Here is a 20,845-nt window from a genome sequence, read left to right on the forward strand (position 1 = left end):
TTATTGCCAATCTGGATAGCTGCATTAAAAGACTATCTCAATTAGCATGTAGATGAAGTCTTAATTGAGGAAAAAAATGGCTAATAAAAGTGGTTTAACCTTTTCCAGTAAAGATGCCCATCCTCCTCAGGCACTATAGTGAAAAAAAAAAAAAACAGGCGTGCTGGGAATAGGATGGATTATACTAGGCTGGTCATGATTTTTGGTTAGTATAACCCAATTGACTTAGAATAATTTGTTACCCTCATTAATACCTTCTCCAGTGCTCACCGGCTCTTCTCTACTTTTAACTCTCTACTCTCTCCGCCCCCACCCAGTACCTCACTCACCAGCCACGAGATTGCTAACTACTTCAAAAACAAGATCGACGCAATTCGTTGGGACATCGCCACTGTTCAGACTTCCACCCCACCTAGCATCCCTCACACTAAAACCCCCTCAACACTCCACTCCTTTGATCTCGCTACCACCGAAGAGGTCACTAAGGTCTTCTCTGAAGCCCGCCTCACCACCTGCCCCCTTGACCCTGTCCCCTCCTACAATCACCCTCTTCCTCCATCCTATGCTCCCTCACGCACATCTATAATCTTTCCCTCTCTTCAGGCACATTCCCCTCCCCTCTAAAGCACACGCACATCACTCCCATACTTAAAAAAACCCTCCCTGGATCCCACCGACCTGAACAACCTTAGACCCATCTCCATGCTGCCATTTACATCCAAACTCCTAGAGCGCTTAGTCTATAATCACCTAAGTTTCCACCTCACCGACAACAACCTCCTTGATCCCCTACAGTCTGGCTTCCGCCCCCTACGCTCCACTGAAACTGCCCTACTCAAATTCACCAACGACCTGCTAACCGCCAAAGCTAATGGCCACTATTCAGTGCTCCTACTCCTCAACCTCTGTGCGGCTTTCGACACGGTCGACCACCCCCTCCTCCTCAAAAAACTACACTCTCTTGGCCTCAGAGACTCCGTCCTCTCCTGGCTCTCTTCCTATCTATCACAGCGCTCCTTCAGTGTTACCTATAACGCTGCCACCTCCTCTTCACTCCCCCTCTCTGTTGGGGTCCCTCAAGGTTCTGTCCTCGGGCCCCTTCTCTTCTCCATCTACACCTCCTCCCTTGGCCAATTGATACACTCTCACGGCTTCAACTACCATCTCTATGCCGACGACACACAAATCTCTCTACCCCTCACCTCTTCAGTCTCCGCCCGTATCACAAGCTTACTGAGCGACATATCGGATTGGATGTCACTCCACTTCCTCAAACTAAATCTTTCCAAAACTGAGCTCCTAGTTTCCCCCCCAGCCCGTACCCTCCCCCCCCCGACTTCTCCATCATGACCAACAACACCACCATCAGTCCCACCCCGCAAGCCAGAGTACTAGGTGTCATCCTAGACTCCAATCTGTCCTTCCAGCCCCAGTTTCAATCACTGACAAACTCATGTAGACTCCACCTCCGCAACATCTCCAAAATACGTCCGTTCCTAACCCCGGAACCCACTAAGCAACTCATTCACTCCCTTATTATATCACGACTTGACTACGGTAACTCCCTCATCGGCTTACCTCACCACAGGCTATCCCCGCTTCAGTCTATCTTGAATGCTGCGGCCAGATTCATCCACCCCCCTCTGCCAATCCCTCCACTAGCTTCCGATTGCTCAACGGATAAAATTCAAAATGCTAACATTGATGTATAAAGCTGTTCATAATACTGCCCCAAACTACATCACTGATCTGGTATCCAAATACCACCCAAAACCTCCTACTCTCTAGTTCCCTGGTCTTCTCCTCCCATTCCCATCGCCAGGGCTTCCCCCATCCTCTGGAACTCCCTACTCCAATCCATCAGACTATCACCTACTCTCCTCCCCTTTAGGCGCACCCTGAAAACCTCTCTCTTCAGGGAAGCCTACCCCGCCCTCAGCTAATTACTGAACTCCTCCACTCTTCCTACCACTCCATCCCCCACAGCTATTTCCTCCTGTAACACTATCCCCTCCCTCCTAGATTGTAAGCTCCAAGGAGCAGGGTCCTCTAACCCCTCGTGTATTGAATCGTATTGTTACTGTACTGTCTCCCATTATAATGTACAGCGCTGAGCAAACTGTTGGCGCTATATAAATCCTGTATAATAATAATAATTCCGTGTCTCTCTAAAAAAAAATAAACTTTGATATACCTGTAAAATTCTTTTCTTGGAGTACTGTATAAGACACAGGCTCCCTTAATCATAGACTATGGGTTACATGCAGCCGCCTTCAGCTGATTAGACACTGTCAAACAGATTTGTGGGACAGCCCATATAACCCCTCACATTCCCAGCAATCCTCAGTTTTGTAGAAAGCCATAAGAGGAACCACCACGATGGAGGGAAGGATGTCCTGTACTGTATTCCAAGAAAAGAATTTTACAGATAATCCAAACTTCCTTTCTTCTTAATCATTCATTACAGGGCACAGGGTTCTTTAATCACAGCCCCCGATAACACCAAACAACAGAGTTAGAAACACAGAAACAATGCCAATAGGCCTAAAAACAAAGGGAATCAGATCCCGAGCCCAAAAGTGTTTTGAAGCACCTTACAGCCAAAGTTGGCTATAGGAAAGAACTAAACATTCACCTGGTAGACCTTCATAAACATGAGAATTGAAGACCAGGTGGCAACCCTGTAATGGCAAAGGCATAAATCAGATGAAAGTGATTACACTGGTCTGTCCACTGCAAAGACCAGATAATCCCTGGTCCTGACCATCAACCTGTACAGCTTATTTTTGTAAATTAATCTGTTTTTATTAGGACTATATAGTAACACATAGGAAGGATGCAGGATAAAATAAAGGGAAATGGGGGCATCTTTACACTCCAGTATGAACATAGTCTGTGCTTGATAGATGTTACTTAATAATGCAGATACAGCCAAATCTAAGCTCACCATCATTATGTAAGAGATTCTCTATAATCTTAGAGCTCCATTAGCAACTTGAGAGAATAAAGATGTCATACTGTGTTGATTTTTGGAATGTGAAGGCCGCAGTGTTCCAGGGTGCCATCCTAGCTGTTCAACAGGTCAAGGAGAGAATATCAGGCAAGAGTGGAATGAAAGAGTAAGATGGAGTAGGAAGAGAGGGATAGATGTAAGGTTATGTAGGAAAAGGTCAGAGTGAGGGAACCATAGCCCAAGTTCATTCTAATAAATGTTCACTAAGAAGCATAAAATCCAGGGGTCCATTTGGATAGAAAAGAAGTGTATCTGTTATAGTATTGGGCAATAATTTCTTCCATCCTCATTATGTGGCATACCTCAGCTATCCATTCCCAAATGGTGGAGGCTGTAGGTTAACAGCAGTGTCTAGCAAATAATGCCCTAGTTGCACAGATAATTATTTCATGGCTGTGGAAATCGATCCAGGGATTGCCAAAAAATGTGATTTCTGGCATCAATATAACTGTGTGTGATGTAAACTGTGTATTTGCTCTACTTTTTCCCATAGTTGCCTAATTAAGAGGCAGCTCCAGGAGATGCATAAAAATGCCAAACTTTTTTTTTTAGACACCATCAATGGAGATTTTCATGGGGGGACATTTGAATCATTCTATGAAGGGAACTATACCTATAAAGCATTTCAATTTGGCATCTTCTGTATACATTCAATTCTCTTTCTCATTTCACTATGTAGTAAACATTATTAGACTCGTGCATGCTGCAAATTTTTGTTTCATTGCGGTTGCATTCGTTAAGACAAGTGCTGGCATTAAATAATAATTAAAAAAAAAAAAAGAGTGCAGGTCCCCCCCAATTCATACATGGTCCCTCAGGTCTGGTATGGATTTTGAGTAGAACTCCACACCAAAATTATTTTTTTAAAAGGGCGTGGGGTCCTACCCAAAATCCATATCAGACTCTTATCTGAACATGCAGCCCCGTAGGCCAGGAAAGGGGAGAAGAGCAACACCCTTCCCAAACCATACAAAGCCAAATGCCCTCAACATAGGGGCACCCCTGCCAAAGCACCTTGTCTCCAAGTTGATGAGGACAGTGGCCTTTTCCCCAAAACCCTGGCCGGGTTATTGTGGGGGGGGGGACTTTAACAAGGAGGCCCCCAGATCCCAGCCCCCCCGTTACAAATGAGTATGGGATACATAGTGCCCCTATTTATTCACCAAATGTCAAAAGTAAAAACACAAGCACAGTTTTTGACAAGTTCTTTATTTAACCACTTCTTGACCATGCTATAGTCGGATGATGGCTACAGTGCGGTCGTCCAGTTCTGAGTGCAGTCTTCCCAGAACATGCCCCCACGTGCCGCTAGAGGAGTGCACCCGGCGCACTCTATCCTTTGGACACAGCTGATCACATAACATGGTAAAAGGGCCAATCACAGCAGCCTTTTACCACATGATCAGCTGGGTCCAATCACAGCTGATCACCATGTAAATACATTTGCTTGTTATCAGCAGAACTTTACTCACACAGCGTGAGGAAAGCACTACTGATAACCGGCAACTGTGAATGAGACAGCTACACTTGGCTGCCAATCCGTGCCCATCCATGCCCACCGCCTAGGAGTGCCACCAGTCAGTGCCTATTTCGTGCCCATCATTGCCTCCTCACCAATACCCACCAGTGCCACCTCATCAGTGACCATCAGTGCTACCTATCAGTACAGCCTCATCAACACACATCATGGAAGGAGAAAAAATAACTGTTTGCAAAATGTATTAATAGAAACAAAAAAATAACCTTTTTTATTCTTGGTCTTTTTTCCTTTGTTTAGCAAAAAAAAATAAAAAAAATTATGTATTAGAGGGTTTAGGCAGGAAAAAAAGATCTTTGTAGAAATGTTAAGATCAACATTAATGAGTGAAGTGGGACAGTAATTATTGCAGTGTGTCGTGTTTTTCCCTGGTTTAGGAAAGACAACTATGTGGACTTCCAATGACTGTTTAGAGAATGGGCACTTTTTGATGAAAGTCCTCTCTAAGAGGAGGGTTAGGAAGTCTCTAATATGCTTGTAAAATGTGTTGGTTAGCCTATCAGGGCCAGTGAAGCTTTCAGACAATGTGGATAAGGCCACTGATGGCAAATGAGCAGTATGTGGTTTAGTCAATCACAAAACGTGTGTGCGTGTGTGTTAAATATTTTGTTTACCTGTTATTCGGCAAGTGTCTCTCAACAGGACACTTGCTCAATGACAGGAAAACATGGAGGCGACTCACCTGGTTATGTCAGCACTCGGCCAAACGGAGGGAGAGGAGAGCCCGAAGGGGGACACCCCTGATTACCCCACTATTGGAAGAGGAACACAGAATAGGTGCCAAGCACCAACACGGTAGTTTCTGAATGGGCTGAAGAGTGGCTGGACTACCAAAAGCAGTGAGTGGTGAGTACCCAAAGACAAATAGTAATCTTACAGTATATGTTTTTGAAGTAGAGCAGCAAAGTGACTTGTGGAGATGACTTTTAAAGGAGCTATACGGTGGGGGAGAGAAGCAGGGGGTCACCCAGTGGGCTTAAAAAAGAACAATAATGAAAATAAATTGGCTAAATGGAAAGGATACTAGGAGGAAAAAGGAATGATTGAAAGTAACAAGGAGGAAAATAGGAAGCAGCATATAATGAGGCTTATGACGTGAACATAAACTACTAAAGCTACCCAGTTCAACCTGTCAGCCAGCCCCAGTCTAACAATGGCTTTTTCCACAAGGAACATGGATAGGTATAACTTATCAAAAAGGGGGGATAAGATAGTCAGTTCAACATGCCAGCCAGCCAACAACCAACCAAATTAACCTGTCTTAACAGGATGCGTTTAAAAACAGGGGTTTAGTTAGCCCACCTTTGCAAATACATATGTGAGCCACATCACAGCACCTTGACATTCTGTGGTCCTAACTCTACAAATTTTGGGAGTCCTCATAGTAGAGGAACATGTATTTAATTGATAGATCAAGGGCAGGTGATCCTGAGGGAGCCCACCCCTCCTTAAAAAGGTACAGGAGCAAAAAGGACACCCAGCATATAGCACAATGGCAGCCTGGGTATCCAGTGCACTCACAGACCTCCATTAAATTGTGCGAAAGAAGTTGGTCACTGCCCCGGTCTATAACTGGCTTTTACAGCAGTGAACATGGATGGGCATTAAACATAAACAAAAGCTACCCAGTTCAACTTGTCAGCCAGCCCCAGTCTAACAATGGCTTTTTCCACAAGGAACATGGATAGGTATACCTTATCAAAAAGGGGGGATAAGTTAGCCAGTTCAACATGCCAGCCAGCCCCCTTTTTGATACTCACGAATGACATAAATACAGAGCCCCACCAATAGTGTAGTATGTAATCTTTTATTGGCAGCAGTGTCCTCTACACTCCCTCAACAACATGTGTAATTTGGGTGTAGCCTCACCGCCTTCGGTGAACTTCTCAGTTTGTATGAGAGCTACGAGGGGTTTAAATCGTCACTGCAGCTCCAAGGCTCCTTCGCAAACACCAGATCTTCTCCAATTTCCCTCAATATGAAATTCTCATGAAAGATAAATACAGAGCCACAGTAGTGTACATGAAACCTGTATTGGCTTCCCAGCACAAGGTGTTTACATACTAAAGTGAGTGTAACCCCTTATGTGATGCCAAAAAATTATTACATACTACACTATCGGGGGTCTGTATTTATGTTCCATGATGTTCTCCTGCACTTCCCTGCAATAATAAATGCTCAAGTGTTGAGCACTGCATCTGCAGTGATGATTTAAAGCACTCATACAAATTGAAAGGTCCACCCAAAATTCACATGGTGTCTGAGTGCAGAGGACACTGGACAAGTTTGGATGGTTACTGGAATTTTAAAAATTAGAAGTTGCACTGGTGTGAAAACGGGAAAGATTGAAATTTTCCTTTGAACACAGGACTTTATATAAATGTACCGTATTTGCCGGCGTATAAGACGACCCCCCTACTTTTCCTGCTAAAATGTAGTGTTTGGGCTATACTCGCCGTATAAGACTACCCCTCTTCCAATGCACACCAGTGGGAGGAATAGTGCCCCATCATTGGTATCAGTGGGAGGAATAGTGCCCCATCATTGGTATTAGTGGCAGGAATAGTGCCCCATCATTGGCATTAGTGGCAGGAATAGTGCCCCATCATTAGTATCAGTGGAGGAATAGTGCTCCATCATTGGTGTCAGTGGGAGGAATAGTGCCCCATCATTGGTATCAGTGGCAGGAATGGTGCCCCATCATTGGTATCAGTGGCAGGAATAGTGCCCCATCATTGGTGTCAGTGGGAGGAATGGTGCCCCATCATTGGTGTCAGTGGGAGGAATGGTGTCCCATCATTGGTGTCAGTGAGGGGTGGAATAGTGCCCCATCGTTGGTGTCAGTGGGGGGGGGGGGGAATAGTGCCCCATCGTTGGTGTCAGTGGGGGGGGGGGGGGGGGAATAGTGCCCCATCGTTGGTGTCAGTGGGGGGGGGGGGGAATAGTGCCCCATCGTTGGTGTCAGTGGGGGGGGGGGGGGGGGAATAGTGCCCCATCGTTGGTGTCAGTGGGGGGGGGGGGGGGAATAGTGCCCCATCGTTGGTGTCAGTGGGGGGGAGGAATAGTGCCCCATCGTTGGTGTCAGGGGGAGGAATAGTGCCCCATCGTTGGTATCAGTGGGAGGAATAGTGCCCCATCATTGGTATCAGTGACACCAATGATGGGGCACTATTCCTCCCACTGAGACTTGCTGACCCTGTTCTCGTATGGTGCTGTTGCAGCCAGCATATGTGGTTGCAGCAGCACCTCTACACAGAACACTTACCTGCTGCTCCGGCACTCAATTTTCGCGGGGCCGCTCGGCTCCGCCCCCTCGCCGGTGATTGGCCGCCTGTGTGCCTTTCCTGAGCTACAGGTTCTGGCGGCCAATCACCGGTGAGGAGGCGGAGCCGAGCAGCCGCACGAACATCCAGTGGCCGAACTGAAGGAGACGCCGCGCTTCCTGGACCGGATCGTCGTGGGACTGGATCCAGGTAAGAGACATCAGCCCCTGCAAACCCCTGTACTTAATGCCGCAGCCCCCCTAACATGTGTACCGGCGTATAAGACGACCCCCGACTTTTGAGAAGATTTTCAAGGGTCAAAAAGTCGTCTTATACGCCGGCAAATACGGTATTTGAATGATTGCGCATATGAAAATCACTTGCAGATAATTTTTGACTTACGTTGAATCTTATGCACAGTAGTTTTGTTTGCATAGAGGATATTGCTAATATTTGGTTTCGAGTAGCTTTATTTTTATCACTTTTATTCATCATATTGGTGGTTAACAAGGGTGGGAGCAGCTTTTTAAGTAGTAGGATTTAGAGAGACCTGAGCAGCGCATGAGTTCTTTTACTGCTCTCAGGGGGATCAGGACAATGGTTTTCCCCAGACAGAAAGTGATGGAATGGCTGCAAAAAAACAATTTTTTAAACTCTATTTTGGAAATGGATATATTATGTTTTACTCCCGGTATAATCCCTTCATCCATTTTCAGAAGTATAAATTGTGATCGGATGCAACATTCAATGTTCACGCAGTCTACTCCATTGCTGCCATAGTCTGCGGTAAGCTTACAACACAGCTTCATAGCACAGAAGACAACCACAGATATGGAGTTTTTTTTTTTTTTTTTTAATATCTTGAAGGGGGAAAATAAGTTAGCATGAATTCTACAGTGAAAGCCAAAAGGATTTTTTTTCTTTTTAGAACTAAAATTATGGATTGAAAATAACACTTATCTCCTCAAGGAGTGACACTGGATTTTTTTTTTTTTTTTTTTTTTAAATGTGTGTTGACCCAAGGTCTCTCACACACAGCTTATGATGTAGGAGACAATTTTAAAAGATAAGTTCACTTAAAAAAAAAAAAAAAAAAAAAAAAATTAATGCACTTTTTTTTTTCAGGTAAGATCATGGGTGCAGTGTCAGGCTCCTGCAGACACTCAGTATTAGCCGTCTACCTGTACAGGCAGACAGTTACTAAAGGCCAGGAAGTTCAATGAACTACTAGAGATCTGCCTGGTATTCTAGTTCATTTATTCACAAAACTCTAAATAACTGACATGGTTGTAAGGGCAGAGCCTGTTTTTGAATGATGACAGTGGGTGCAGGGAAAACCTCTGCACAATGAGAGATCCAGGGGGCGTAGGCAGGCGCTTTAATAGCATGCAACATGTCATTGAAAGTGAACTTATCCTTTAAACATTTGCATCAAGAATGGAAGAAATCCGATTAGAAAAAATAGCAACCGATTCTGAATGGAGGAAGATTTGTCTAGAGTCCATCCATCATGACAATCATGACATCATTCCTCCAGTAGGTTCACACACTTTCGTGCACCCCTCCCCCCCACTCCCTCTTTACTGATAACACTCCTGAATTTTCAATCAAGTTTACCAAAAAAAAAAAAGTCAGTCCTCTTATTATTACACACTGCAAACACAAAACTCTATTTAAAAGGAAGCAGACCAAGCAATAGTGTGTTTTAAAACAGAAAGAGAACTCAACTCAAAATCAAATCAGTTTTGGCGTTTCTCTGCCCTGAAGCAATTGTCAGACATTTGCCATGTGTGTTAAAACATAAGTGTTGATTAATTAATGCTGAACTCCAGACACAAAAACCTCTATTTAACTATATTTCACAAAGGATAATATAAATCCATTGTGTGCACCAAATGCCTTTGCAAGTCAAGATATTACCTTGACAATGTAGTAGTGACATCGCTGTGCAGAGCAGAGCTGTGGGAGGGACCCAGCAGGCCCACTTACTACAGGCTGCCTGCAGAAAACTAGAAGAAGGGTGGATACAAAACCGGTCACCCTGCACAAAGGGAGAGTGTAGTAGTGTCTTTGCTACTGGAAGCTCCCACACAGAGGCAACGTTTCACACCAGATTACTGCACAGATCTGGAAGAAATACACAATGTACACCAAGAATACACGTGTTTAGACAATACATGTTTATCCCAGAGTTCAGCTTTAACATTTCAACACAATCTGCCATCTATTTTTTTTTCCCCCCTGTTAACTGGAAATAAACGGACCCAACACTAAGAATAGTGAGAGGGAAGGATGTCAAAACTCTGGATAATACTGTGTTACAAAATGGTGCCAACTTCTCCTAAACATGAGACAAACAAGATGGCATATAAAATGGTTTTAGCTGGATATATAGAAAGGCTTATACCAGGGAGTGAATTCTCATCTGGTATTTAAAAAAAAAAGTGCTGGGACCGTGTGGCCAAGAAAAATTCCACCCAGGTAACATCTACGTCTGTCCTACTCAAAAACTTTACCACGGAGGAACCCTTGAAATAGTTTTCAGGTTTCAGGAAACTCTGACTAAAATTATTAGACCTACAGCTCATAATATGTTAGCAAGATCAGTAGCTTGTTGAAACTTAAAAGAAAAATTGGGGTTTACTTAAGTTAATAAATCAGCAAATGAAACAAATAATAATAATAATAATAATGGCCAGAAAAGAGACAGTGAAAATTGTATTAACTAATTCAATCGGTGATCAGTGTAGACAGGAGATCCATCTGCCACTGCTCTGATTCTCGAGGAACCCCCTAGCAACTTCTGGAGGAAGATAAGGGTTCCACAAAACCTTGGTTGAGAAAAGTTGGTCCAGGCAAAACAAGTTGACAGCTACTTTGGAGTCATGTTTCTTTCTTCTTATAGCAACTGAAGAGTCAGCTGGACCTTCAGGATACGGAGGACAAAAAAGAATTCAGGCCAGAATAGAATTAGTAGGTCAGTAAATTAAAGAGACAGTTTACAGTTCAGATGTGCACCTATCTGCACCTGTTCAACGTGAAGATCGCATTCCCTCCCAACATAAGCAACCTTCAGATCTCAGGTGAAGCGTTAACACAACGCAACACACTGAGGCTATGTCCTGGAGGGACAGAGTCACAGGCCCACAGCCAGTCCACAAATAGTTCTAATAACAGCTACGGTATTGTCTGTACACAGCTTCCTAGAAAGAAGTTCATCTGAAAAACATCCGCTCATCTATTTTTCTTTTTTTTCGTGGTTGAACAAAGTCATCCTCAGAGTCCTCGCTCTCTTCGCAGTTCTCCTTCTGAAGGATCTTGGGAAACTTCTTGTCCTGATAGATGCTATTTAGCAGCTCTTCAAAGTACTCCTCAAGTTTAATGCCTGCATTTGCCACTTCAGAGTCGGGCTGTAAGAAAAAATGGCCACAGATCACAAAGATTGTTTCAGAAACAACCGGTTCACGTCACTAAAAACACTTAAAGCAGAACTCAATGTTTGCCAGAAACACAACCACTACAAAAATGACCCCCCACAGCCACTGACTAGCGAATAGCTGCTCTTATTAGCACAGCACTATCAGTACATTCCCATAGAATCATGGAAATTGTAGCTCCTACTTAGAAACACATTGGATTAGACGTGCACCATCTGCTTATTTCCTCCTAACCGATACCTGGGCCCAGCAAACTTTAGTGAAGAAGTCTCTGTTTAGTGAAAGAGACTGTCTTCCTTCCAGGTTCTGTTCCTCTAGCCATTTGAATGGCTGGGCTTCGATGATTTCACTCCCACGCATGCGCACAGAAGTTACATCTCCACCGAATGGACCTGGGGCCGTAAATGCTTGCTGAGCTGTGCATGCGCAGCTTTGTGTACATTGCAGATGACAGACAGGAAATGGCATTTATGACAGAAGAGACCAATAGGGTCTCTTGTGTCATAAATACCCTGCCTGTCAGCAAATTTAAAAAAATTAAGTTTACTACATGACTACTACTAAATGACACTAAATGTTATTTGTAAAGAAAATAAAATGATATTTAAGTATGTAACTCAAAAAAAGACCTTCTATTGTGCTCAGCCTCCTCCCAATTCCTTTTTTTTTCCTGCTGTGATTTGACATTGTTACAGGCTAGCTACATTCATAGTCCACGGTCACACTGTGTGGGGGAACTAGCCATCCTCTCTTGCTTGCTCCTGAGAGACTGGGAACAAGGAAATATGGATTGTGGGATCTGTAGGGTGGGAGAAGTAAATGGGAGAAGGAGAGGTTCTGGAGCCAATGTAGGACCTTACAAGGAGACATAAAAACACAGTAGGAAATGATTTAATGAAAAATAATTAGAGGGCCATTAAGTAATGGATGTGTATGAATTTTATTTGGAGAAGAGGGATATTGTTTAGTGTCATTTTGGTTTTCTAAAACTCCTTTCTTCATAACAAATATCTGGTGATTCTGCAGGCCACAGGCCTTCCTACACTGCAATATTGTCACGTTGGATAGCTGTTTTAATAGCCCGAACCTGAGTACAGGGCTATGGCACTATACACTGAGGAGCATGGTCATGTATGGTACATGCAATAGCGCCTCCCCCTTCCTGTCAGTGCCAATCAACACAGGACACATTTGGGTCCCCTGTGTTTGGGGGGGGGGGGGGCAATTTGGGAACAGAACGTCCTCTTGGATCTCTACTCCCAGCTCTGGTGAAGTAAAGACCTTGACAGGCCCTGTGATGTCACATGGGCAAAAGGGTTTTCTTTGTTTTTTTTACCTTGCCTTCCCTATGAGCAAGCAAAAAAACCAAAAAACACAACTTTAACCACATGCCACCCAGTCACAGTAGAAATACGGTGGCAGGGCGGCACGGCTGGGCAAAACCACGTTTTAAAACGTGTGTTTTTAAAACAGGTAGGGGGCGCGCGAGAGGCACGCCACCGCCCTACCTGTCCTGCCGATCACTGCCGTGGATGTCAGTCGCCGGGTCACAGCCGGTCGTTACCGGCTATGTCCCGGCGATTAGCGGCAATCAGTGACAGAGAGCACAGCTGCAGTAGCTGTGCTTTCTGTCAGGTCCCTGACAGCTCCTGACACGCTCATCGGGACAGAAGAGTTTATCTGTCCTGATCAGTGGTGTTCCCTGCAGTACACACCCCCGCCCCCTAGTAAAACACTCCCCTCACACAGTTAACCCTTACAATGAATAATAAAGTTAACCCCATCCTCCCCAGTGCCATTAGTACAGTGTCAGTGTTTTTTTTTTTGCACTGACCACTGTATTGGTGTCACTGGCGATGTCAGTGACCCCAAGTCAGTCCCCCCCCCCCCGTGTGTCAGAATGTCCGCCGCAGTCCTGCCATAAGTCGCTGATCGCCACCATTATTAGTATTAAAAAAATTTTAAATCCCAGTATCTTTCCTGCCATTTGTAAAGGCTATAACTTTCATGTAAACCAATTAATTTACACATATTGGGGTTTTTTGTAGCAAAGACATGTCGCAGAATGCATTTTGGCAAAAATTTATGACTAAATTTGATTTTTAAATTTTTTTTTACTGGACAGGTTTTATAGCAAAAAGTCCAAAATATTGTTTTTTGTCCTCAAAATTGTCAGCCTTTTTTTTTTTTATAACGCAAAAAATAAAAAACGCACAGGCGATCAAATACCACCGAAAGAAAGCTCAATTTGTGGGAAAAAAAAAAGGATGTAAATTTCATTTATGTACCGTATTGCAGGACCGCGCAATTGTCCGTGAAACTAGCGCAGCATAGCAAAAAAAATGGCGTAAATTGCAGTATCTATACCATAGTTCGTAGACGCTATAACTTTCACACAAAGCAATCAATATACACTTATTGGGGTTTTTCTTTACCAAAAACATGTAGCAGAATACATTTTGGCCTAAATTTATAACCAACTTTGAGTTTACTATATATTTTTTATAGCTGAAAGTAAAAAATATCATTTTTCTTCAAAGCTTTTTTGTTTATAGCGTGAAAAATAAAAAGCGCACAGGTGATCAAATACCCCCGAAAGAAAGCTCTATTTGTGTGAAAAAAAAGGACGTAAATTTCGTTTGGAAGCAGCATTGCATGACCGCGCAATTATCAGTTGAATTAATGCAGCGCCGAGTAGCAAAAAGAGGCCTGGTCATTAAGGGGGTAAATCCCCAGGAGGGCAAGTGGTTAAAAGAATGCCTATACAAGAGGGTGGTCACGTGTGAAGCCAAAATGTATGTTTATTAGAAGACTGTATTTAAAACCTATAACCATTAAAATAAAGAAAAAATAAACAATCCCCCCCCACAAAAGTGTCAGCACTGAGCTTTGTCATATTCCCAAAGTCACCAATCAGATTCAAATGTGCCCTAAGAAATAAAAAATGCAACAGAGTCTGGATCTGACTGTGAAGACAAAGAATTGATAGGTTGACAAGAATCTCACCTCATTGAATTCTGAACAGTTCTTGAAAATCAGACGAACATCGCCTACAAACTCTTCTGGACGTGAGTAGTGAGGAGATCCATTTAGTTGCAGTTTTCTCTTTATGTGTGACAAGTCCATTGGCCGTTTTATAATTTTATAGTAGTCAGGCACCTTGAAGAAAAATACATTTAAAAAATACGATACATATTTATTCCATCATGCTTCTCAGGGTGCAAACTTATGCATTCACCATGGATTATAAACTTATACCTTCAGATGATTGGACACTGGCAAGCTTTGAGGACATGCCCCCCTGGAGTCAACAAAAATAATGAAGATTTCCTGCGCTACCATTACGTGATAAATTAGGTGAGTGGGAGCTGCTAGCACCTAGCCATATACCATGTGGAAATAAAAATGATGCAGCGCTACCCTACTAATAAAATACAATATGGCAAAAACAAAGTAACAAATATATATATGTGACAAAAAAAACAACAAAAAAACAAAACACAAATCAGTGGATCGATCTAAATTATATTATATATATATATATATATATATATATATATATATCATAACACATAAGTGGGGGTATTGGTTCCTGTTTTTTTATACCAGGTGTGATCACTTTTTCACTTGAGATCCCAGAGAGGATCAATCCACTGATTTATTGGCAGGTATATATATTTTATGTCACTTTATATTAAGATCCCCAGAGAGGAACAATCCACTGATATTTTTTTTTGTCACATATATATATATTTATGTCACTTTGTTTGGTTTTGCCATATTGTATTATTTTATCATTAGGGTAGCGCTGCATCATTTTGGTTTCATTTTTATGCCCCCCTGGAGTCCCTACCCTATAACCCTACCCTGCTCCGAAAGTCGTCAGTTTTGTAGCAGGCAATGAAGAGGAACAAGAAGTTCAGGGAGGGTGGCCTTTTGTCCTATACTACAAGATATGTAATTTACAGGCAAGATTCTGATCTTAATGCATGCAGTACATGACGCAGGCAACTTATTCATACCCAAATGAGATTCCTACCCAAGCAGAAGATGGGACATCCACATAGTGAAATTCTGAATAATTACGGACAGAAGACCAGGTGGCCTTACACAGCTAGGCAACAGAGACTTGGAGCCTAAAGGCCTAGGATACTACAGCAGATCTTGTGGAGTGGGCAAATTCAAATTCCTTATCCACCATGAAATGCTGGATTTTGAAGCAGTGTGACCTTTGCAAGGTCCAGGAGAAAGAACAAACAGGAAATCCATTTGTCTAATGAAAGCAGTACACTATAATGACTGACTGCATTCTGGCCTTCCTGCAAAGTAAGAGTTCCAGATACGATAATATGTATTCTTTGCCTTCAACCAGGTAGGAATGGCAGACTCAGAGTGCACTCTATCCTATAAGGCCCAGGTTTCAACAGCCATGCTGTTAAAACCAGAGGCTGTGTAGCAGGGTGGAATAGAGGGCCTTGAGACAGCAGATCAAGTCTGATGGAAAGAGACCAGGTGTCACCTGTTAGAATTCTTAGAATGTCTGTGTACCACGCTCTTCTGTACCAGTTTGGTGCCAATAGAATCACTGTTTTCTGTTTGTGCAGTAGGCAAGGCAGAATGCTTAATGGAGAGAAGGCATAGATTACCCTGAACTGAGACCAGAGGATCACTATCCAGGGCCAGAGACTAAAGGACCCTGGTTTTGGATACAAACAGAGGTAGTTAATTATTGTATCTGGAGGCTAGGATGTAAACATCCAGAGTCCCTCACTTTGGACAGATCAGATTGAGAATATCTGGATGACGAGAGCATTACTCTTGGTCCAAGCGGTGGAATTTGAGATAATTTGCCTGCCAGTTGTCCACTCCTGTAATGCAGACTGTAGAAATTGCTGGACAGTAAATTTCTGTCCAGGAAAGAATCAGATTTCTTTCGTTCAAGGCAGTCAGGTACCTTGTGCCCCACTGATCGTTGTTATATACCACTGTGGTGGCATAGTCTAACTACACCTAAATTGGGTGTCTCTTTAGAAGGAAGGTCCAGTGCTGAAAGGACAACATGACAGCTCTGAGCTCCTAGAGGTTGATAGGGAATTTGGTTTCTTCTCTTGACCTTGTTCCCTGAACTGTCATAGTTTGGAAGACTCCTCCATAGCCTGACAGACTTGAGTCTGTTATATGAACTTTCCAGCTGTAGGGAACAGAGCATTTTCCCATTGTTAAAGGCTGAAGTGCTGATCCACCAGGACAAGGAAGTCCTTGCTTGGTTGGAAAGGGACATCTGTAGATCCAGGGAAAAAGCCTGCTTTTTCCATGCTGATAAAAGGTTTTGTTGGAGAGCTAAGTGGAATAAAGCGAAAGGAACTGCCTCCGAGGAGGCCATTTTTATACACAGAACTCCCATGACAAATCTCATTGTGAAATTTCTCTTGGATCTCAGTTTTCAAGCATGAACTCAGAGAACCTTTTTTTTTTTCCCTGAGACTTTTGCTTGGGATGCATCAAGGATTAGAACCAAGTACTCCAGGTGTAGGAACAGCTGGAGAGCAGATTTTTGTTGAAATTGATCACCCCGCCAACTACCTGAAGCAGCTGAATTATTATTTGGATGTTTGCTCAGAGTTACAAAGGAGATGAATGCTTCAGGAGAAGGCCATCTAAATTAGCCTGTCACTTGAATGCCTTGAGTTCTGGGAAAGGCAAGTAAGGGTGCAAAGACCTTGTTAACATCCTTGGAGCTGAGGAAAGGCTAAAGGGCAGTGTGAAAAACTGGAAATGAGGTCTGCCACTGCAAAGCATAGAAATCACTGATGAGGTGGGTAAATTGGAAACATGCAGATGGGCATCGTGAATGTCCACATATGTCATATACTCCCCTCGTCTTAGAGGCAATTAGTCACCAAGCAAATTCCATGCAAAAACTTTGGAATTTGAACAAATTTAGGTCCAGGATTGAAAAAAAAAAAAAAAACCTCCATTGGGCTTGGGTATCGTGAACAGGTTTGAGCAGAATCCCTTGAACCTGTTCTGTAACGGTACTAGCACATTGACTCCCTGGTACAAGAGGCGGTTCAGGGAATTCTGCAAATCTGACTATCCTCATAATTTTTGGTTGATTTAAAAGAAGAAAGCCAGGAGGGCGCTAGAGTTTTTAACTTCTATCCTGTACTAACTTTAAAACGGCCAACTGAACCCACAGGTCTGAGACATCTGTGATCCAGAGAGATGCAAACTTCAAATAATGTCCCCCAATTCTTAGGCGTGAGGGCATCCTTTCATTGTAAAGAGGGCTTTGTGGAAGGCTTGGTGGACTTTGTGGGCCAAGCTCTGAAAGGAAGGGCTGAACTCTGGTTTGAAAGTTGAACCTTGGTTAAAGCGAGCAGATTCTCTGCAATTAGATGAGCCAGTGGCTCCTGATGAGGGCGGTTTTGGCAACTTTTGCTGAAGAAGCAATACCTTCCCACCTGCGACCATGTGAGGCAGCTTTTACAGGTAGATTCCACAGTTCAAGTCTTTAGCCATAAGGGTCTGTTGCATATGAATAGAGATTAGAGCCATACTTGATAAACCATGACATGTTCCAGGGATTCTACACAAAAAAGAAAAGGAAACTGTATTTGCTTAGCAGTAGCATTGTCCTTAAATATAGGGTCATGTTGGTTATTCAATGTCTTAGTCCAGTTAGCTGCAGTTTGACATACAGAAATATCAGCTAGAGCCAGCTGTAGGGCTGGGCTTGCCAGGTAAAAGCTTTTAAAAGCACTTCAAATCAGACTGATCCTTGTATATGTTTGCAAAACCTTAAATAAAGAAAACAAAACAAACTTAAAAAAAAAAAAAACCCACATCTCAAATTTTTTGTCAGCAGAATATTAGGAAGATAGGTACAGTGAGACGTTTAAGACAGATATGGTAGGGTCAACCTTTGCAAACTGTTTCCACTGGATAACGTACAAAGATTTTTGGGGGAGTGAAAATCTTTTCAGGAGTTATCCAACCATTATAAACTGCACATTCTATCTGTTCATGGGGAATGTTTTGCAAGTTTTTGTAGGTCTCTTTGTGTCCAAAGGTGCGTGGCAAAGTGGAGGAGAGCCAACTTGCAAAATGCCAAGGCTTTTGTGAACAGAGGCAAGGAGCTTATCAATGTTAGCAAGTATGTAGCGTGAAGTTTTTTCCTCACTATTATGACAATGTGGGAGACAAATCTTCTGCAGAATCCTGCAACACTGTCTTAACATCCTCTTCATTCCCCTTCGAATCTACAACCTCTATGACAGGACCAGCAAAAGAGTTTTGGAGAAAAACATAACTTTTCAGGTTTGACCAATCGTTCTACAAAGCACAGTTAATTTGTGTGCGCAAGAGGAAAAGTCTTTTTAGATTTCACCTGCCGTCTTGTGCCCATAGGAGTTTGTTTGCGCTGGTAAGATTCCACTGCTGCTAGGCAAAGGCTAGAATGCATCAATAAGTGAGATCACAGTAGAATAACAGTGTCATAACATGCAGAAGGCGAAATTCCTCTGCAGGATCCTCTTCCGCATCCACTTCTACTTCCTCAATATCTTCTTCAAACAGGTTCAAGGCCATACACCTGAAGAGATTCAGGTGATGGAGAAGCAGAAGAGCATTTTTGGGGACTGGATACTGGAGGTTAAAAAAAAAAAAAAAAAAAAAAAAAAGCACTTGTTCTTGCGCAGGGGAACAGCTACCACCCTGAGCTTTTTACTTGTTTTCTTCAGTGCCATCTGTAGCATGAGTGCTGTTAGGACCTTTTTTCTCAGTTTCTCATCCCTGACATTGCTAAGTGGGGGGATCCCCTGTGGGGTGCACACAAAACGGATGAGTAAGAGGGTATATGCATATCCAAGAATGGAGCCGCTATTACGCAGGTGCTGACAGATGTCCTGTTGCGGTGTCTCTGGAAAGAGGACAGTCAAGAGGACAGCCATCAAACATTCGTGGCAGAAATAACATATTGTAACTATATCTCCACCCAAGCAGTAACGTTGAGTGGGATAAATCCACCAATTTTAAAACATTAAAAATATTACCTACCGCCAATGTAAATAACTTGTACAGAAGGGGAAATATACTAAGTAAACAAAACCAACATGTAAAAACAGGACTCATGAGTGCAGGAAAATGCTGTCTCAACTCAATGCTGCAGGCCCTCTGAGGGAACCAGATTTTGCCCATCACAGTGGGCATACCCCTAAAAGGGGCCACAGGAATAGATCCAGGGCATGTATAGCATCCAGCAGCCAAATACACTAGCTGCACCGTGTGCCAAACACATGATTCAGTGCCTGAAGCAAACGTTACAGGCCACCCCTGCTGCTGTAGGGTCCAGATATGGTGCCCAAGATGTAAATCAAGGGTAACAGATCTGAAAACTGTAAAAGAGCCTTGAAGCAATAAGCAGCAGGATCTTGATAGAAGTGTCAGTGAAGAAGTGGAGGGAAAAAAAAAAAAAAAAAAAAAGAAGAATGGTTTAGTAACGCCAACTTCTCTGTTGAAGAGTAGGTCAATTACCTATAGACACACACAAAAAAACCCCCAAAAAAACAGAGGCCCCACTAAGTGGGTGGGGTTATAAGACAGTGTGCTGGGGGTGTTCCCAGCAAACCTTTTGCCAGTGTTTCATCTACTGAAGGCAGCAGCATATACCCCATGGTCTATAAATGTGTCCTGTACAATTAGGATAAACATTTGCCTTAAGTTATACTTGAATCAAGAAACCATTTTACTATGCCTGGAGTTCTACTTTAAACAATCTTATGATCTGTTTTCCATCCTGCTGCAGAACTGGGAAAAAAAAGACAAAAAAAAACCCCCAAAACAACAAAAAGAAAGATTTAATTGATTGTACTCACAGTAAGGGGAACTGGGTCTTGGAAGGCCAGACTCATCTCATGACAGAAGAGGTATAAGAGAATTCTTTCACACTTCTAAAAACAGCAAACATCAGAAATTACAAATTACAATGTTTGAAAATGCTGTTACAATGCAGACTAACTACTATTGCTGCCACATCACTGTTTGCAGGACCTGGGAGGGGGGAATGGGGGCGATGGGAATTGGGAGGAGGGGGGCCAAGGATACAGATGCTGAACACGTTCCACCTAAAATCCATTATCCAAATCAGCCCTGACTTAGTCAGCAGAGTCGGCTTGGTAACTGGTATTTTAACTGCAGAAGAAAAAAAAAAAAACAAAAAAAAAACAAAAAACAACACACACCATAGTATGGTCACCTTCCCACCCCTCAACCTATGACTGGACAGTGAAGAAGTAGAACCCAACCAATGACATCTTTCTACTCCCCCTGCCAGGCTGTCTAGGCAAGTAGTCTTCCCCCGCCAGGCCATCCAGGCACACTTACCCTCTGATCTAGCGGTGCCATTAAAGTGGCACCCCCCAGCTTCAGTTTCTCTGCCAGAGATGGGTCATCACAGTCATATTCCACTTCAGGTTTGGAAAGATCTCGGCAAAAAGTGCAGATCCATTCACCACTATGAGGAAAAAAAAAATGCAGTAAACAAATACATTATATTAATTCTTCTAAACACAAATAGTACGACTGTTAGCTTAAG

At 43.0% G+C, this 20,845-nt stretch overlaps 1 protein-coding gene across 1 annotated transcript in view; it reads right to left on the reverse strand.

Moving 5' to 3' along the window:
• Nucleotides 1-8,265: 8,265 nt before the first annotated feature.
• Nucleotides 8,266-20,845, reverse strand: part of TRIM24 (tripartite motif containing 24) — a gene marked incomplete at its 5' end in the record, with an annotated part of 37,030 nt that continues 24,450 nt past the window's right edge. Inside the window, 4 exons of the mRNA XM_089688709.1 lie at nt 8,266-11,223; nt 14,257-14,409; nt 20,127-20,201; nt 20,635-20,764. Of these exons, the coding sequence (XP_089544835.1) occupies nt 11,029-11,223; nt 14,257-14,409; nt 20,127-20,201; nt 20,635-20,764 (553 nt within the window). The remainder of the gene's footprint in view (nt 11,224-14,256; nt 14,410-20,126; nt 20,202-20,634; nt 20,765-20,845) is intronic.

This window comes from Staurois parvus, unplaced genomic scaffold, assembly GCF_062004578.1.
Source record: "Staurois parvus isolate SC_StPar_1 unplaced genomic scaffold, SC_StPar_1.0 ptg000452l, whole genome shotgun sequence".
Classification (NCBI taxonomy): Eukaryota; Metazoa; Chordata; class Amphibia; order Anura; family Ranidae; genus Staurois; species Staurois parvus.